Source organism: Peromyscus eremicus, chromosome 4 (assembly GCF_949786415.1).
Source record: "Peromyscus eremicus chromosome 4, PerEre_H2_v1, whole genome shotgun sequence".
Taxonomy (NCBI): Eukaryota; Metazoa; Chordata; class Mammalia; order Rodentia; family Cricetidae; genus Peromyscus; species Peromyscus eremicus.
The window spans coordinates 57,435,939-57,454,858 of NC_081419.1; the positions used below are offsets into that span (position 1 = coordinate 57,435,939).

General features: G+C 38.5%; 1 protein-coding gene across 1 annotated transcript in view; it reads left to right on the forward strand.

Annotated features, from left to right (window-relative positions):
* Itga4 (integrin subunit alpha 4) overlaps positions 1-18,920 on the forward strand; it is an 82,151-nt gene that overhangs the window by 31,831 nt on the left and 31,400 nt on the right. Inside the window, exons 11-15 of the mRNA XM_059260784.1 lie at positions 364-458; positions 1,567-1,657; positions 2,249-2,294; positions 2,628-2,782; positions 5,220-5,374. Of these exons, the coding sequence (XP_059116767.1) occupies positions 364-458; positions 1,567-1,657; positions 2,249-2,294; positions 2,628-2,782; positions 5,220-5,374 (542 nt within the window). The remainder of the gene's footprint in view (positions 1-363; positions 459-1,566; positions 1,658-2,248; positions 2,295-2,627; positions 2,783-5,219; positions 5,375-18,920) is intronic.

The following is an 18,920-nucleotide window of genomic DNA, read 5'->3' on the forward strand; positions in this document are numbered from 1 at the left end:
TTGTGTTCTCATTCTGTGAATGAAGAAACCAAGACACATGTTAAACACTGGTGGTTCATAGAATAGCAGGGCACAGCAGAGCTGTGGTGGGCATCCAGAGGTATGTCTGGAGCCCCTGCAGGCTAATCATTCTGAAAAAGTGCCCTTCACAACCATCCACACTCTTATTTTCCATGCACAGGCTGTTATGCATAATCTTGAACATTGTGATGTGTTTTATTTTTTCTAGAAGAGTGGTTGAATTTCTTTGTAAGAGGGAGTTTTTATATTATGCCATACACCTTCAGGATCATGAAGACTAGCTTTCAAAGTTCATTCTTGGTATCAAGAATTTCTAACTTTTCTACTGTTTAAACCCAACAGATATTGCTATTGGTGCACCACAGGAAGATGATTTGCGAGGTGCTATCTACATTTACAATGGCCGAGCAGATGGGATCTCATCCACCTACTCACAGGTAAGACAGTATTCGGTCTTCCAAAGAGGCATTGGTGATTAACGTACCCTTGTCACTTGACTGGTAATGTGGACTGCTTTTCTCTTTCAAGTACTTAACATTTTATTTCCCCATATAATATTGGTAAATGATCCTATTTTAAGTGACTCTCAAAATGATTCTCTTTAAACCATTTATTTCCACAGAATTCTAGTCCATTTTGATTCTTGTCTTTAGCTTATTACTTACTCATGTCTGTGTGGGTGAGACGTCTTATGTTTTCTTAAGGCAATGGCCATGCTTTTCCAAGTATGCCCATTTGGACAGCAACTGTACTTTGCTGCAGTTAAAGTTTCATGCCTCACAGAGCTAGATCATGTTTCTTTCAGCGTACAGTAGTTAAACTGATAACATCTTAATACAATTTTATGACAAAACTCTCATTTCACTTCTGTATATTGAAAACTCAGAGCATTTCAGTGCATAAAAAGGCTTACATTCAAATTCTGAGAAGAAAAGTCTTTCCAAAGATTCACTAGCTAGGTGGGTAAATGGCTCTCTAAATTTCGTATGGAAGTTAGATACATGTCAAGTAAAAGATACCTAGTTTTTCTCATTGTGAACAGCAACCATATATTTCTAATTCAGTGTCTGGACATGAAATGAAATAGATAGAACAAACTGATAACAGGGGATGTTCTTAAATGCTAAGAAGCAATCTATCTAAGCTAGCAGGCTCTCATCATAAATCTGAATAGTAGGAACTGGTAAATAATAAGAGACACCTTATTTCTCAAATAATTTATTTATTTATGCTGATTAAGGAAGCAAATGCAGAATTTGAAAAAATTCAGACAGAATAAGAATTGTTTTGGAAAAACTAAGAATTATACTGTAAAATGTTGCCCTTTTCACAACATAAATTTTTAATAACAAAATAGATTTCAGCTCTATTTCAATGTAGGAAATTTTGCCTCTCTTAAAGAGTTTGGTTTATCTAGAATGCATTTTGTGAGTTACTGTGCTAGGGCAAGCCTCAGAAGATCCATTATTTAACTAAGCTAATATCTTGGAAATATTGGATATTCAATAACTATTTCCTCTCAAAATTACCCCCCCCCCTTTTCAGCGAATTGAAGGACTTCAAATCAGTGAATCACTAAGGATGTTTGGACAATCTATCTCAGGACAAATTGATGCAGACAACAATGGATATGTTGGTGAGTAGAGAATGTGTCCAATTTCTGGACCAAAGAAAGCACCTTTGTGGATGTTGTTTTATTGTGAACATGGAAAACTGATGTGTAGGACTTCAGGTCCCTTGTAATTGTGTTTCTAAATTTTTAAGGTTTGAAGCTGGGCCTGAAATGATCAAGTAATTTGTCAGTTTTACACTGTTCATGACTTAATGTTAGAGCCCTTGTTCTTGAGAAAGAAGGAAGTACCTAAGAAATCAATCAAACGTGATGAAAAGAAAGGAGAAATCTGTTTTAAAAGACGTGAAAGCAGCCTTCTAGATGAATGTTTCTGACTCACAGCATTATGTTTTGGTTGGCATCAATGTCACAAGTCTCTAGCATGTGTTTTCTTTGCTTTCTTGTGAAAGGATCGCTACTATTTCTGAGTGAATAGATTCAGACATTTGGAGGAATGGATCTGAGGATGCTAGCTTGTCTTTTCCAGTTAATTTTCTGTAAATGGTGTTTTGATACAGTCAAAAGGTGATACGCAGTTAAGTATTAGTGGCTGCAAGGTAATTCTCTTTAACTAATGGTGATCATTAATCTATGCTTTTTTTTTCCCCTCTCCAGATGTAGCTGTTGGTGCTTTTCGATCTGATTCTGCAGTGTTGCTAAGGTGAGGCGGATGTGTGTCACTGTTTACTGACAATTGGGCCTAATTGGGGGGGGGGCAGGTTTCAAAAGCAGTGGTCTTTAGGTATTCTCAAGGTTTATTATTAAACTTTGGGGTATTTTCCTTGCCTTGCCTAGAAATAGTCAAACAGACCATCAGATAAAATTGATGGTTTCATATATTTAAATAAAAACTCTTGATCTGTACACAAAATATAATCAAGCATGTATCCACATACTGCATTTTAATGCCATTGCTTGGTTGTTGGGAATGTAATTATTGTCTTAAGGTAAAACAATTCTGTAATTAATATGAGTAATTTTATTGCCTTCTTAGGACAAGGCCTGTAGTGATTGTTGAAGCATCTTTAAGCCATCCTGAGTCAGTAAATAGAACGAAGTTGGACTGCACTGAGAATGGACTTCCCTCTGTGTGCATGGATCTAACACTCTGTTTCTCATATAAGGGCAAAGAGGTCCCAGGCTACATCAGTAAGTGTGCCCCACTGAGCTAACGCCTCACTGGAGAGGATTCTCGCTCTTTAACCTGGGAGTCAACTGTGAGCCCCCATTGCTTGTGCCATGAGACCTGACACTTCTTCAGAGAAGAATAGCATAATTTTTTTGATTTGCACCTTTTGTCTGTCTTTTTTTGTTCTCAAGTAGACGGGGCACAGAAAAGGTTTAGCACTTATGTCAAAAGGCAGTGCTGGGACCATCAGCATTAGTTAAATTTGAACCCCCTCTGCTTAACCTGGGAAATCTTCAGAATCAAAAGACTGCACCACAGCTCCTCAGTTTGAAAGAGCACCATTTTTACTGCTATTACTACTTTTCTAGCAGTAATGGAGATGGAACTGAGGGCCTTGGGGATTCTGGGCAGGTGCCACACTACTGAATTACATTTTCAGCCAGACTGAGCTCATAAAACCTGGAGCTAATGTAGGTAGGAAGGAGTAAGAGGCACAAGGTTATTTTTCTTAAAATATATGCTCCCATATTTGGATAAAGAAGCTTACCTGGAGAATAAATATATATATATAATGTGCTACCATCATCAGCTCTGAGAATTGTGCCCATTTTCTATATATAGGGAACTCCTAACTTTCTGCCATATAGAATGTAGCATTGATATGGATCATCTAAGAGAATAGTTAATAGAAACTATTTAACACACAAACACAGATAATATTAGAATAGCTACTAATAAAAGTGGCCCACAGTAGGTTATACATATACCCGGAATTATCATAATTTGGATGTTAGTAATTTGTGAAACTGATTGTGCAATAACCTTATAGGCTGCTTTTATACGAAGATCATAGAGGCCATCAAATACTTATTGAGCCAAACTTTGTATGTATAATAGAGGTTCCAGTCTGAACAAGTCTGTTATGTAATAGGCAGAATGAACCAGCATCTGTACTTTATGAGTCTCATTTTTAATAATGCTCTTGAAAAGCCCTGGCTAGAGCTGGAGTAATAAGAAGATGTGCAAACCCTCATCTGGTTATTGGCACCTGGGGAGTGTGACCCAGAGTGAATTACACATTAGTATAGACAAGCTGGTGGATTATCTGAAAGATACACATGAATGGACACGGCTGGTTCCTTGTTCTTCCAACCCAATTGCACTGGATAGTTCTCTTAATATCTGGTAACAAATGACTTTTTGTCAAGAATAATCCACGCACGAGGGTTGTTTGAAGCCAATGTGTTCTGTCTCTTGATGGAATAGGCTTTTATTTTCCTCTTTTCCTTTACCTTTGCTTTGGACTCAAGTGACGAGTCTATAGATGGCTACTTCAGCTGCAGCCCTCAGGGTTATTAAATTATAGTTATTGAAATTATGAAGTCCGTTGATTTGGACTTTATTTTCTAAGTTAAATGACAGTTGAAAGATTTATTTGAAAATAAGTGTAAGAGAAAGGCAGGTTTTATGCTTATGTTGCCTTGAAATGAGTGGATAAAATCCCTCAGAAATGTAAGTTGCTCCTAAAATATAAATGAATGATGCAGGCAATATATAAATCCTTTAGTATTGCACTTACACATCACTACTCCTATGCAGTGAGGGAACTCAGTGGAGTGCTGGGCTTCACTCACTTGTAAAGAGCCCACTTAGATTCAGGAAAGGCGGCTTACTTCCTTGCTATAATCTGCCTGGATGATTTTATTACTTTTTTAATCCCCCATTTTTTTCTTCTGATCTGGGGATCTTCCTTTTCAGCTAAATATTTGCTATGTCAGATTTGAAATCTACCCTTCAAGCCACTAGAATAGTTGAAAGTTTATGTATTTTTGCTTTTGCACAGATTAATTCTAGAGGGTCAAACTGTGAGTAGCAAAGTCATAGAGGATGAGTAATTGTGATTCGACTGAAAGGAAGGTGATTTTTTTTTTTTTTTTTTTAGTAAACCATTTTACAAAGGTGTGGCTTATGACCTGTATTTTCATTTTGTATAGGAAAATTAAAAATATCAAGCCTTCCAATAAGAAACAGACATAAGTGAATCTTACTGTATTTGAAGTTAGCCTTGAATCACACAAAATAGATTCATCCTGAGTAATGTTGGAACTCAGAGCGCTGTCTACACTTTTGTCACCAGGTGCTGTGTAGACAAAAGTGACTCCAAAGACTTGCATCAGTAGTAGTGATTTTGATAGTGTGGTTTTCATATTCTTACATGGAAGACTGAAGCAAATAACTAAAGATGTTAATAATGAAAACTTGAAGTTACTAAATCATTTTTTATTTTATTAAAAACAGTTTTGAAAGTACATTTTATTTCTCTTTTGTACTTCAGTTTAACTGTTTAAAAGTAATCTAATGAGAGAACTTGAGGTGTTTCCAGTATGACGCATGACTGTTAACATCTCAGTGCCCTGAGCAAGTACGCTGATCACGGTTCTTTCTCTATTTTCGCAGCTTTGTTTTACAACATGAGCTTGGACGTGCACAGAAAGGCAGAGTCTCCATCGAGATTTTACTTCTTCTCCAATGGCACTTCCGACACAATCACAGGGAGCATACGAGTGTACAGCAGTGGGGAGAAATGTAGGACACACCAGGCATTCATGCGGGTAAGGAAAACTACTTAGTATGAAATATAGATATCCATATTGTCCATGCAGCTGCAACTTACTGTATAATGTGTGTTTATGGACTGTTAGCTTCCTGTCTCTGTTAAAACATCAGGCAGCATCAAACCAGGGGCTGTAAAGTCCACTTCCTGAGGTATCTTTGACTTGGTCTGATCACATCTACCTTGCATCTGGAAACTTGCTTTTCCCGTCCTACAGTTGCTATTTCCCCGTCCTCCTTCACCCACTTGCTTGGAAATAGACCTGAGACATTCTGTTGAGCCACAGCTCTTTTCTATAGCGTGTTTGGGGCGCTGGGGTAGTGGGGATGTTACTCCATTTTTCATGACCCCCAGCTAGGCAGAAGCCAGCACAAATGTATTTGGATTTTTTGTTTCTGCTCCAGCTTTGTTGAGGTGTCGGTGGGAGGTTGTACAGTTGTGGCATGGTGGAGCTCATCTGGGGACCAGGATGACAGCTCTTATGACGGTTTGGGAGCCATCCTGCCAAAGCACAGTGAATTTCGTGTTTCTTTTATTAAAACGCTCATTCCCAAATCGAGCATCATGATCCCCACATTGGTTAAATTTTTGCATATGAAGCTGTGCCAGGTTTTTTTCATTAGGGAACCGTGTACTTCATCAGGAAATCTATTGTTACAAGAAAGCCAAACTGTTCCTAGGAGCCCTTTCTGGGATTTGAAATAGTAGCCCCAGCTTAGAACTTAATTTTCCCTCAGATGCTTATTCCGGGAAAAGGCAAACAGGCATCAAGACTGGTACACTGTGCTGTGTGGAGAGCCCTAATCCCCAAGCTGCTTCCCCATATCCCTTCACAGGGTTTATAGTGTTAGAATGAAGCTATTCAGAGTCAAATGCAGAGAAGGATACTAATGTAGCCATTAGTTTTGTGGTGGGGATTTGGAAGGTTCTGTTCTTTTCTTCCTTCACAGATGTGTTTTGACTTCTATTAGTCAATTACAAAAGAGAATGGCTGAGGCCGTTTTCAGGGCAAAAAGAAGACCAGCGTTAGATGTTCTCAAGGAAACACGTTGTGTTTAAGTTGTAAAAATAGCAGCAAATTGAGCTGGTTTATTTTGTCCTGTTCTCTGGCGATGTTCCTATGAATTAGGGATTGTCCAAACTGCACATCTTCTTCTGAGCACATTTGGAGTGGAATTACACTTTATCAAAGGTTTCCATTCTCTGTTCTATGTATCCTCACAGAATGACCATGGCTTTATGATAATAGGGTGCACTGTTGACTTTAGGGCCTATCATGAATGTTCTATTACTTATCATCATCATCATCATCATCATCATCATCATAATCATTACTATTATTATCTCAAGGCTAGAGAGCAATGACAGTCTGCTAGGCAGACTCTCCAGCACTTAACTGCACCCTAAGTCCTATACTATAGCTGAAGTTTTCCTGGTCCTGCCCGGTTCCCGTGGCCCTGTGGCCACTTGGACCCAAGTAAACACACAGAGGCTTATATTAATTAAAACTGCTTGGCTAACTATTGACTAGCTCTTACACTTGAATTAACCCATAATTCTTATTTATGTTTAGCCACATGGCTTGGTGCCTTTTCTCAGTTCTGCCTTCACATCTTGCTTCCTCTGTGTCTGGCTGGTGACTCCTGACTCAGCCTTCCTATTCCCAGAATTCTCCTCTCTGCTTATCCCACCTATACTATACTTCCTGCCTGGCTACTGGTGAATCAGCATTTTATTTATCAACCAAGTCAGAGTAACACACGTTTACAGCATACAGAATGATATTCACAGCACTTCCCTTTTTCTTTCTATTTAAAAGGAAGGTTTTTAACTTCAACATAGTAAAATTGTGTATAACAAAACAGTTCTTAAGCAAGAATTACAGTTACAATATCTAGTCTATTTGCATTTGGCAAAATTAAAGAAAATACCCTATCTATCCTATATTTGTGAGTCTAAGGTTTCATATCTATGTTATCTCTTATCATAACCAAGGAAAATTATAACTATCTAGTCTTCAACTACATCAAAGACCTCAGAAGGATATAATATTATCTAAGTAAACAGGAAATGCATTGTAAGCAACTTCCAAAAATCTAGAATGACAGAGACAGCTGGCTGCCTGGATAGTCATCCAAAGTTCATCTGTAAAGCTGGGGCAGCTGTCTTCAGCCCACAAGCCTAGAGTCTATCAGTCTCTCTGTGTCCTGTAGAATGTCTGGCAGTTTTCTCTGTGAAACAGGAACCCGAAGGACCATTTTGCCAAGCAAAGTTCAGTGGTCACCTTCCTATGGGTCCTGCATGTCCAGGAGATATATCATTTTGTCAAGAAGTTCAGGCAAGAACAGTTTCTTAACCAAATGGCTATTTTTGCCAAGAAGAAGATAAACTCCATTTAGAGTGTCTTAGATGCCCATCTTCCTCTCTGAAGTAAATCGGTCCTGCCAGGAGCAGACATACCTCACTTTCCAGAAAGTCCAAATTTTTAAAACATTTTAAATGCCACATTCTGTAGGTCTTTGAAGTGTTTGAAGATTACCTACCTAATTGAACTGTATCTATGTATACCTAGAAAACTTAACATGACTATAAGTTTGACTATCATAGAAGACTAATTATTAGTCTGTATTTGTTAATTATCCATTACAATCTAAATGATTTACATAAACATAATACCTCAAATGAGAGTATATATATATATATATATATATTATAAAAAATTAAGTTTAAACTTGTATCAATAAACTAAAATCCATAGCAATGTAAAACATTTTTAAACAAGTTGTTGCTCTTTAAAAGCAGGTTCATTAATCTACCCTTTCATCCTATTATATCTATACTATCCCCTTTTCTTCTTTAGAAAGAAATTATATTTATAATCAACCTGTTTTAAATTAAAATATTGGTTTTCCTCTGTCCCACACCAGGGGGCTCTTCTGATATGGGACAGAAGAATCTCTCAAACTTTTCTTTTAGCAATATGCTTGGGTTTAGAGAAGGAGTGAGCCAATTCCATCTCCAAAGCCAGCTTGGTATATTTGGGAATTTGGGCATAGCTTCTCATACTACTTCCTGCTGGATAAGGGTGCTTTATTCTTATGGGGACACAAAGAAAATTTTAGGACTATGGTGTAGTCCCTGAGGCTGTATTGTCTGAGCCAGTTGCCTTGAAACCATTCTGGATGTTGGATCATCTGGGCTATAATGTCATCGGAGACCTTTTAAGGGGTTTTGGCTGGTCAACTTAAAGTATCTTAATCTGGAACAAATCCATAGCCTCTTGCCTTCTGTGGAAACAAAAACAGAGCCTCCTTTCCATCTTTAGATCCAAATTTTGAAGTCAAGGTACCTTTAAAATATACATATTGGTTTAACTGAGCAGCCTTTACAATAAAATGTCTTTCTGCACTTAAAAATCCCAAAGACAATATAATCCAGACTCTCTGTGTAATATACATCTTTACATGGTTTATTTTTTATATTACCTTTATTGTCTCTTTAAAGACTTTATTTTTAAAAATTATTTTTATATAACTCCATATATTCCCTTTTTTCTCTCTTTTAAGCCTACATACATTTTTACACACATTGTAAACTATTTCATCTGAATCTGTCTTATTGTGTAACTATTGCTTTAAACTGCAGTGGCTAGTACTGAAGAAGAAGCCTTGGCTGCTGGCTCTGCCCAACTCAGCTTCTCAACACGGCAGAACTAAGTTTACCACCAGCTGTGGGGGAACCATGCTCACCACCAACTCTGGGAAGCAGTGGGTCTATGCGTCCATCCAGCAGAGTGTAGCCCAGAGATCTCTCATATCTCTCTCTCTCTCTCTCTCTCTCTCTCTCTCTCTCTCTCTCTCTCTCTTTGGTCTGTACTAGCAAAGACTAAATCCACCAGGCACCACACTGTGCAGCTTGGAGTTACCTCTGTGTACTGTGGCAGGAATCCACAGCCATGCTGTAGGTCATGCCCACACACCATGAACCCACCATACTGTAGTTCAAGCCTGCATGTTGCGGTGTCTCACCGCCCGCATAAGACATGAAGCAAGAACCTGTTTTTGGCTCCATTTAGAATTGATTATTAAGTATTGTCAAGTTTTAGGTGGAAACTTGAGCCATTGGGCGCCATTTGTAGCTGAAGTTTTCCTAGTCCTGCCCAGCTCCCGCAGTCCTGCGGCTGCTTGGATCCAAGTAAACACACAGAGGCTTATATTAATTAAAATTGCTCGGCCATTAGCTCAGGCTAACTATTGACTAGCTCTTACACTTGAATTAACCCATAATTTTTTTTTTTTTTTTTTTTTGGTTTTTCAAGACAGGGTTTCTCTGTGTAGTTTTTCACCTTTCCTGGATCTCGCTCTGTAGACAAGGCTGGCCTCAAACTCACAAAGATCCACCTGCCTCTGCCTCCCGGGTGCTGGGATTAAAGGCATGTGCCACCACCGCCTGGCCCATAATTCTTATTTATATTTAGCCATGTGGCTTGGTACCTTTTCTCAGTTCTGCCTTCACATCTTGCTTCCTCTGTGTCTGGCTGGAGACTCCTGACTCAGCCTTCCTATTCCCAGAATTCTCCTCTCTGCTTATCCCGCCTATACTATACGTCCTGCCTGGCTACTGGCAAGTCAGTGTTTTATTTATCAACCAAATCAGAGCAACACACATTCACAACATGCAGAACGACATTCCCATCAATATACTATAGTGAGCATTCAACTACAGTATCTAGTGATGGGATGGGATGTTATGATGCAAGGCTTTAAGAAGTCATTGTTTGCTCCAATGCCTTTTCCCCTTTTCTAAGTTACTTTGAATTTTTTAAGTGAAGGAGGTTTTTTTTTTAAAAAAACTCAAATTCATAAATACAAATGCCACGGGTGACTTCCACCTTCATTTACAGCAAACCCAGAGAAGATCTAGGAACCACCAAAGCAGGAGCCACATCTCTGAGTTCTGCCAAGGAGCTGTAGCCACTGCTGTGGAAGGGGGCGCAAGCGTCAAGAGTGGCGGTTTCCCGCCCTTGCCTGTGTGCTTGCCCACACCCATTGGAAACATTAGCTTCTTAGGCTACACTGTTGAAAGAACAGGACAGCAACCCCAAATCCCTCTCCCCTCTCTCTTCCCAATAAAATAGAGATAAAGATGCTCAGTGACCTGGCTGGTTCTTCTGTTCTATAAAGATATCTAATATAAAAAATGTACACATTTGACTTAGAACCCCTCAAAATGAAATGTGCTGATATTTCTTGATATTGTATTCAGGGGGCGCTGGGGATGTGGCTCAGCTTGTTGATCACTCAAAGAACATGAGTTTAGTCTCCAGCATAAGTGTCAGTTAGCTCACAATCGCCTGTAACTCTAGTTCCAGGGGATCTGACATTTTCTGGCCTCCCGTGACTCCCACACACATCGCTCCATCTCTCTCTCTCTCCCTCCCTCCCTCTCTCTCTCTCTCTCTCTCTCTCTCTCTCTCCCTCTCATACACACACACACACACACACACACACACACACACGCACTCACGCACACACATGCATCTACACACACATACACACATATGTGTCAAATACGTGTTATACAGACATATACATAAATAAAAATAAAAACAAATCTTTAGATTAGTGTACTCAGGCCTAGGACACTCAGGATTCAGAGGACTTCCACCTGGGGGATACCAACTAAACTCAATTTATTCACTCACTATGTTCTCTAGGTAGGTATTGAGACACTTACACATTATCAGTGAATGAGAATTAGCAAGATCCCCTTCCCACAGTTTCTAGGACAGTGTAAAGAGGTAAAAGCAGACTGAAAAAGAAACCTTCAGTATTCTAGAAGATTATACAGATAAGGCAAAAGCATATAAAGAAGGTAGGGAGCCGGGAAATGAAGAGGGTGCGATATAAATAAGAGTAGAGTAGGGCTCATTTGGGAGGTGACATCTAAGTAAAGACTTCCAAGGAGTGAGGATATTGCCCATGCACACAATGCAAGGCAGTGGCTCCCAACTTCAGTGTGTAACAGCAACACCTATAGGACTTTTCAAATACTACATGCTACACTGTGGCTAGAGTCATTGACTGCATGGGCCTGCAGAAGACACGAAGATTTGCCATTCTGCCAAGTTCCCGGGTGATATTAGTGCTGCTAGCTCAGGAACCATACTTTGAGAATCTCAGATACAGGAGCAGAAGGTTATAGGAGCTAGGCAAAATGCATCAGGACAAGAAGGCGGCAGGTTATTTTAAGGGACAATGGAGAGTTGAGGTTGACTAAGAAATGAGCAGTAGGGATGGGCAGAACACTTGCAAAACAGACCTGTCAGGATCTGTGGGTTTTTCTCTGAGTGAGATGGAGAGGTAGTATAGAAGTTTGAGCTGGGTGTATATGAGTTCAGTTTGAAAAACACTCTAGCTGCTGTGAAGAGGGTATTGGTAGATAATAGGTAACAAGCATTGACACAGAAAACACTCCTGATCTCACTAAGGTGAGAGTGATGTTTCCATCAGCAGCAGTGGTAACAGATGGTTCGAGAGGTGTTTGAAGACAGAGTCTATGCTGCTTACTAACAGATACTATATCAGATGCTTGAAAGGGAGATTCATCAAGATGACTACAGAGTATTAGTCCAAGCAACTAGATATATCATTTCTATCAATTAAGACAAAATATTGCAAAAGAAACAACTTTTGCTTGGAACATTCTATTGTTCAGTTGTTAACTTGCTGAGATGGAGACACATTTACTTTCCCAAATTAATATTAGTTAACCACTGGTGTATAATAACCCATGCTTGGAAAGAGACAAGAGGAATACGTCATCATCAATACCCTGAGATTCAGTAATTCAGTGTCTTAGCAGTAATATGTTCTATTAAAATCATGAAACCTACCTGCCTACCTATGTAGTAGATAGTGTTAGCTCTGTTGCTGGTACAAAATACCTGAGGTGGATCAAATTATAGGAAGAAAAGCTTCTTTTGCCTTCTGTTTTCATTACATGGTTGTACAGCTCTGTTGTTTGCGAGCCTAGGATGGAACAGAGCATATTGGTGGAAGAGGAGTGTGAATTGTTCACTTCATGGGGACCTATGAGACAGAGCCTCTGCCAGCCAGGAAAAAAGACTGGGAGGAAGAGCCTGGAAACAAGTTAGGCCCAGGACACACCCCTTTGAATTAAGGCCCACCTGCTCAGTTTCCACTGTTTTCCAGTAGCTAATCAAAATAGGGAACTGTGAAAGAATTAGCTTGTTGATGAGATCAGAGTCCACTCGACCTAATCTCATCCAGACATACCACCTCTGTACTTGTTGTACTAGAAACCAAACCCAACAAATGGGCTTTTGAGGGACGTATCAGATCTAAACCGTAATGCCTTAAGCTCTGATGTTTCTGAAACTTTGGTTTTTAAATGAAGATAGTTTATTTTGTCATGTAAGTCCTTTACATAGATTGTAAAGATCATCTTCTTACCATAATCATTGTTTCAAGAATAATCAGTGTTTTGTTTGTGTTATTATCTGTCACAATTGCTTACAGTTTTGAGCAACATATGTACAAAGCTTAATGAAGTGTTATTTGCAAAGAAGTTAGGTTTTAAGCACAGAAGACTATCAGCTGGTCCATGTATCAATGTATTTCTGCTCCAAGGCTGAGTGCCAGCAAACTGTATAACTGTAGTGATACTGTGGCATTCTACTTGCAGACTGAGTGTTGCAACTCAAGCTAATTCCTTCATAGATTGCAGGGATGTTGAAGGAGGATATTCTCTTTCAAATAATTCTGTTTTTGTAGTCTTATTACAAAGGGCACAAAAATGAATAAATGTTTAACAAGTTTCTAGATGCTGTATTCTCTGTGCATTTTAAAGTAATTCATTTTTGGTGAATCAATAAGGTTTACGGGGATTACTCACAGGAATATAGTGAGGGGTTACTTACAGGAGCAGAAATGACTCAAGGACAGTTGAATATCCAAAGCCCAACCTAACATGAGTTACAGTTCACAAAAGCAGGGAAACCTGGACACACTGCACAGCTGGCAGGCAGCTTAACAAGTTGGAGAGTGTGTAGCAGGCTTTCTTTGGGGTCACCAACCAGCTCCCAAATTATAACATGGACATTTATTATTAGTTACAAATGCTTGGCATCATCTTAGGCTTGTCCCACTAGCTCTTATAACTTAAATTAACCTGTTTCTCTTTATCTATGTTTTGCCTCGAGGCTTTTTACTTTTCTTTCATTCTGTATGTCCTACTCTATGTCTGGCAAGCTGACCTGGCTGGCTGGCCCTCAGTATCTTCCTCTCTTTCTCCCTCATTCTCCTCCCTCCCCTTTCTCTCTCCTAGAGCCTAGATTTCTTCTCCTACTCATTCTCTCTGCCCGCCAGCCTTGTCTATCCTTCTACTGCTAGCTATTGGCTGTTCAGCTTTTTATTAGACCAATCAGCTGCCTTAGGCAGGCAAGTTAAAACAGTAACATATCTTCACATAGTTAAACAAATGCAGCATAAACAAATATAATAAATCTTTACGTGATTAAATAAATGCAGCATAAACAAATGTAACACATCTTTGTGTAGTTAAAGTAATAGTCCACAACAAGAGTGTCCTTTCTAGATAGTTCAATTGGCCTAAGCCCATTTCAAGAAATCAGTAGGTTTCTGCTTTTTTCCTGGGTCAAGGATGAACTGAGCCAGTTTGCTTCAACACATGCTTTCCACCATGATGTTCTGCCTCATCACACGGGGCCCAGGAGCAATAGAGTCAAGTGACAGTGGACAGAAATCTTTGAAACAGTGATTTACACTGTTTTTCAGATACTTTGTGGAAGCTATGGAAAAAATGATTCAACCATAAAAGGATAAAGCTTGTGACCAGGTGTTGTGTAAAGGTTTCCTCTGAGACTGAAACATTCTATCTGGCAGCAAAGTTCCTTAAGACAGAAATCAAACAACCTCAAAATAGCCTCAGGAAGTCCCTGAAACTGACCAGATTCACTAGGTCACTTCCTCCTCAGAATAAACAATAAAAAGTGCTAAGATTTACTTTTAGAGGAGCCAAGCTGAAAAGAAGACTCTCAGCCAAGCCAAGCTAGGAGAATTCTTCAAGGGAAAAGTGGAATCTTAGGATGGATATCCTTTCTCCAAATGCTATATCTGACAGTTCAGTTCATACTTGTTGTTGGTTGTTTTTTACTCTTTTTGGGGGTCCTGCCACCTAGCTCCTAAATAAATCACACACAGAGGCTTATTCCTAATTATAAATGCCTGGCCTTATCTTGGCTTGTTGCTTGCCAGCTTTCCTTAACTTTAAATTATCCTGTCTACTTTTTGCCTCTGGGCTTTTCTCGTTCTCTTACCTCTGTAAACTTACTTTTACTCTCACTCTGTGACTTGCTGTGTAGCTGGGTGACTGGTCCCTGGAGTCCTCCTCTGGCTACTTCTTTTCACTCCTCCATCTCTTTTCTTCCTCCTCCTCCTCCTCCTCCTCCTCTTCCTCCTCCCAGATTTCTCCTTCTATTTATCCTCTCTGCCTGCCAGCCCTGCCTGTTTCTCTCTCCTGCCTTGCTATTGGCTGTTCAGCTCTTTATTAGACCATCAGATGTTTTAGACAGGCATAGTTACACAGGTTCACAGAGTTAAACAAATGCAACATAAACAATAGTAACACACCTTAAAATAATATTCTCCAACATTACTCTTTATTTCTTTCTAATTCATACTTCATTCTAAAATAAACTTGTGTGGTAGCTAAGGGATGAAAGAAACAAAACCATAGAGAGATGGTTGAGAAAAGGTAGCAGTTTCTTTGGAACCTAATGAAAATGGGCATGTGTGTGTGTGTGTGTGTGTGTGTGTGTGTGTGTGTGTGTGTGTCAGTGGTTGTATCAGTCTGAATATACTAAAAATAATAGATTTTTACACATTAGTGGAATTATTTGCATTGCATGGGACCTGTATCTCAATAAAGGCATTTTTTAAAAAAGCATCTCCATAGGCCTCTCCAGTGTTAATAACATGGCCCTCCTTCCCCTGAACTCATGCACAAATGTGTTAGAATAATTATGCTCACACTTCTATGTGGATTCATGATTGACAGACTGTGATAGAGGTACTAACTTAACTTCCAATCTTTTGACTCTTCATGTGCACAATGGACCCATGAGTAAGTGTCTTCAAATGTTTATGCCTTGACATAATATTTAACTTCATATTTTGACCAGCTCTATTGAAAAAAATTCCTCTTGTAGCTAAGTGTAATAAGAAGATATGGACCTACAGTTTAGTTCTCAAGTTGGTCAGACATACAGAGTTCTATGAAAGAGAAAGAATACAGAATTTGGCTAATTTTAGGTATGAGCTAATTTGCATTCTTGTGGGTACTATTTTATGAAAATTCACATAAAAATGTGGCATTGAATTTTCATTATTTTTAATATAATAGCACATGTCAGTTCAAATATAAACTTGTAAGCAAATTTCCTGAATACCTACTCTCCCAAATATTTCTCTGTCACTCTAAGACATTTTTAATACTTTATTTAGCTTCTGTCTTTACATGGGGCTGATAAAGTTAAATAAGTGTGATTTTCTTACAAAAGCACATGCACATTTCATATATTATGAGAAAGCATAATTAATAGCAAATTAGGATAATGAAAGTAATGTACACCAGATGCAGAGAAGACCTCATGGAAAATTAGTATGAATTAGATAACATGTGATTTGGTCAAAGCAAGCTTGTTGAGAAGAATTAAAACAGTGGACATGTGGAGGGACATTCAGTGGCTGTCTAGTTCCTATGCCCGGGGAATAATTTAATCAAGTTCGCTATTGTAATACTCAGGGCTTCAAGCTGTTCAATTTTCACAAGTCGATAACTTGGGATTTGGGTTTTGATTTGCAGCATTCCGATATGGTCAAGGTTTCCTGTTGAGATGATCATTTACCAAGTAATTTAATAAAGAACATCTGGAGACAAAGAATAAAAAAGTAATCAGGTATCCCAACACTGAGTTCAGGCTCCAGCTCTTTCAGGTGCCATTGATAACTATAAATCTAATAATTGCTACAGTGCCATTTTCTATTTAATGTTCTTTGAGTGACAATAATCCCACTTTCTTATGCCTCCAAATGTTTCTCAGCATTTATTAAACTAAATTTCAGTATTTGGTTGGCTGAATTATATAGCTACATTTGGAGTAATATGTATGTAACATTGTAACATCTAGGTATTTAACATACCTTATGCCATCTAACCATCCCAGCAGTATGTAAATATCACCACCGTCATTGCCATTGTCATTTTCAGATATTATAACAAATCATAAACAAAGTAAATAAATAACCTGGCCAAAGTTATACAGGTGGTAATAGACCTGTTACAGGGTCTCTAGGTTCTTGTCTTCTTGAAGTAAATGATTCAGTTGAGAGCAGAGATACTTTAAGTAGAAGTTTATTTAACAAAGTAAAGCAAAATTTTTGCTCCAAGAGAGACTGGAGAAAGCTTCCCCAAAGGAGGGCTAACATCCCAGTGGGTTCTGCACTGTGAATTTTTAAGAAGCTTTTATGACTATCTAAGGGATGGGTGGCATACTCAAGGGTAAAGTGAGTGACTCTTCCCATCACAAATCATGGTGGGCCAGATACTCTTTAGAATATTTTTTCCCCATGATCCTCTAAAAGACCATATTAGAGATCCAAACCATGACATAAATGACATCATAATGAAGCCGAGGTCTTTTCAAGATAAAGAATCTTCGTTACTGCACACGTGTAGGAAAATGCCCTAGATCCCCAATTCTCATACAGTGGTAATAACTTATGTCTGTCATCAAAGACATTTAACCAGGAGACGTTCTAATGTCAGGAGACATAGCTACCCCAAATCAGGTATCACATCTTATGTCTAAGTTCTGTTTATACAGCTTGAGGATCTCATGATCGTCTGTCAGTTAAGACTTTTTTTTTTTAATTGAAGCTTTATCATGAAGGCTGCGGCCAAGGTTTTGGATACCTTTTCTGGTTATACAAACAGGAGTTCTATCTCTCAACTTTTACCTAACAGACCCAAGATTTGAACACTAATTTTCTACCTTTAGGCCAGATATTTTTTAAGCATAGTATATGAGTATCCATAATGTGAATAAAAGATGAAACAATTGTATCCTTTCTATTTATAATTGTGAAAAGGACATTGACTAAGTGCAATCTTTTATGTAGTATGTACCACCTTTATAAACTTATTTAATTGATTTCTATCATGTGAATAATACCGCAGTAATCTTAAAAAATAGGTTTTATCCTACCTATTAAGTACTATTGATTGCTAGCTCATTAAAATCAAGTCTTTTAATTTGCTTCTAGGAAGTGATCTTTAAGCCATGTTCCAATAGTGAAATAACCATAGATAAATAAAACCTGGACCACTGATGTTACTCAGCAGGAGCATTGTGAGTCTGCTTTCAGGAACTCAAATACAAGATTTTAGTATAGGTTAATGTGGGGAGACAAGGAATTCATGATAGAATGTGTAAAAAGCAGATGAAGTCCTGAGTGAATATATGTTGTTGACATGGGCACTCCCAGGCCAAGGACCCAATGCCTCAGACCCATGGTAATGGCAAAGCCTTCTTCATGTGGGTCATCCTTGGAACTTGCAAAACCTTTCTCTGATCAAGGTGTGGATGTTGACAGTGTGTTCAAGTATGAGTATTTATGAACAATTGACTGGTGTGTGCAAAAACTAGCAACAGCAACTTCTTTACAGATGTTCACAGCCTGAAACTTCTGGCTTATAGGAAACTCTTACTGAGACTAGCTAACCTTTGTGCTGTACATCATAAATGCATCGAGGTGCCCAGTTATTGTATAGTTGGCACCACTCCATCAGAGTGCACAGCCCACCTGACCCCAGTTTTTCAGTATGTGTGTCTGTGTGTTTGTGCTTTCTTCATAACTCCCTGTACCCAATATGTCTACCTTGGAGCCACTTGAAGATGTAGCAGGGTGAAAAAAAATCTATCTGTCTTTAGTGAAAATAATTGAGTGTCTTGAATCGCCTAGAAAGAATTTGCTGAATGAATTCATTAAAATGGAACTTGTTAATTGAAAAGGACATAAGAAGTTTGAATCAATCTGAGATTGATGTTTAAATGGTTCATATGACAGACACCAAAGTCTATGCTTGGTTCTTCAAATTATTTTCTAGATATAGTAACAATTCTATGCTGAGAAAAATGAAGACTATATGGATTTTCTACATGGTCCTGGTGTTTGTGGACTGTATTTGTTGATCAAAACAAGCTCTCTCAAATTCTAAGATCAATTTTAATTTTATCTTTTGTTGTGCTTAACATGATTGTATATGTTGGCCTTTTACACGTCTTATTTCATGCAATGCTCAGTTGACTTATGTTATAAATGGTCATGTATTGCTTTGTTAGTAAAATCACATTAGCCTCTAGGGCAAGGACAAAGAGACATCTACCTGTTCACGTGCTTCAGATCTTCCATTTTTGTCTAGTGAGTCTTGAGCAATTG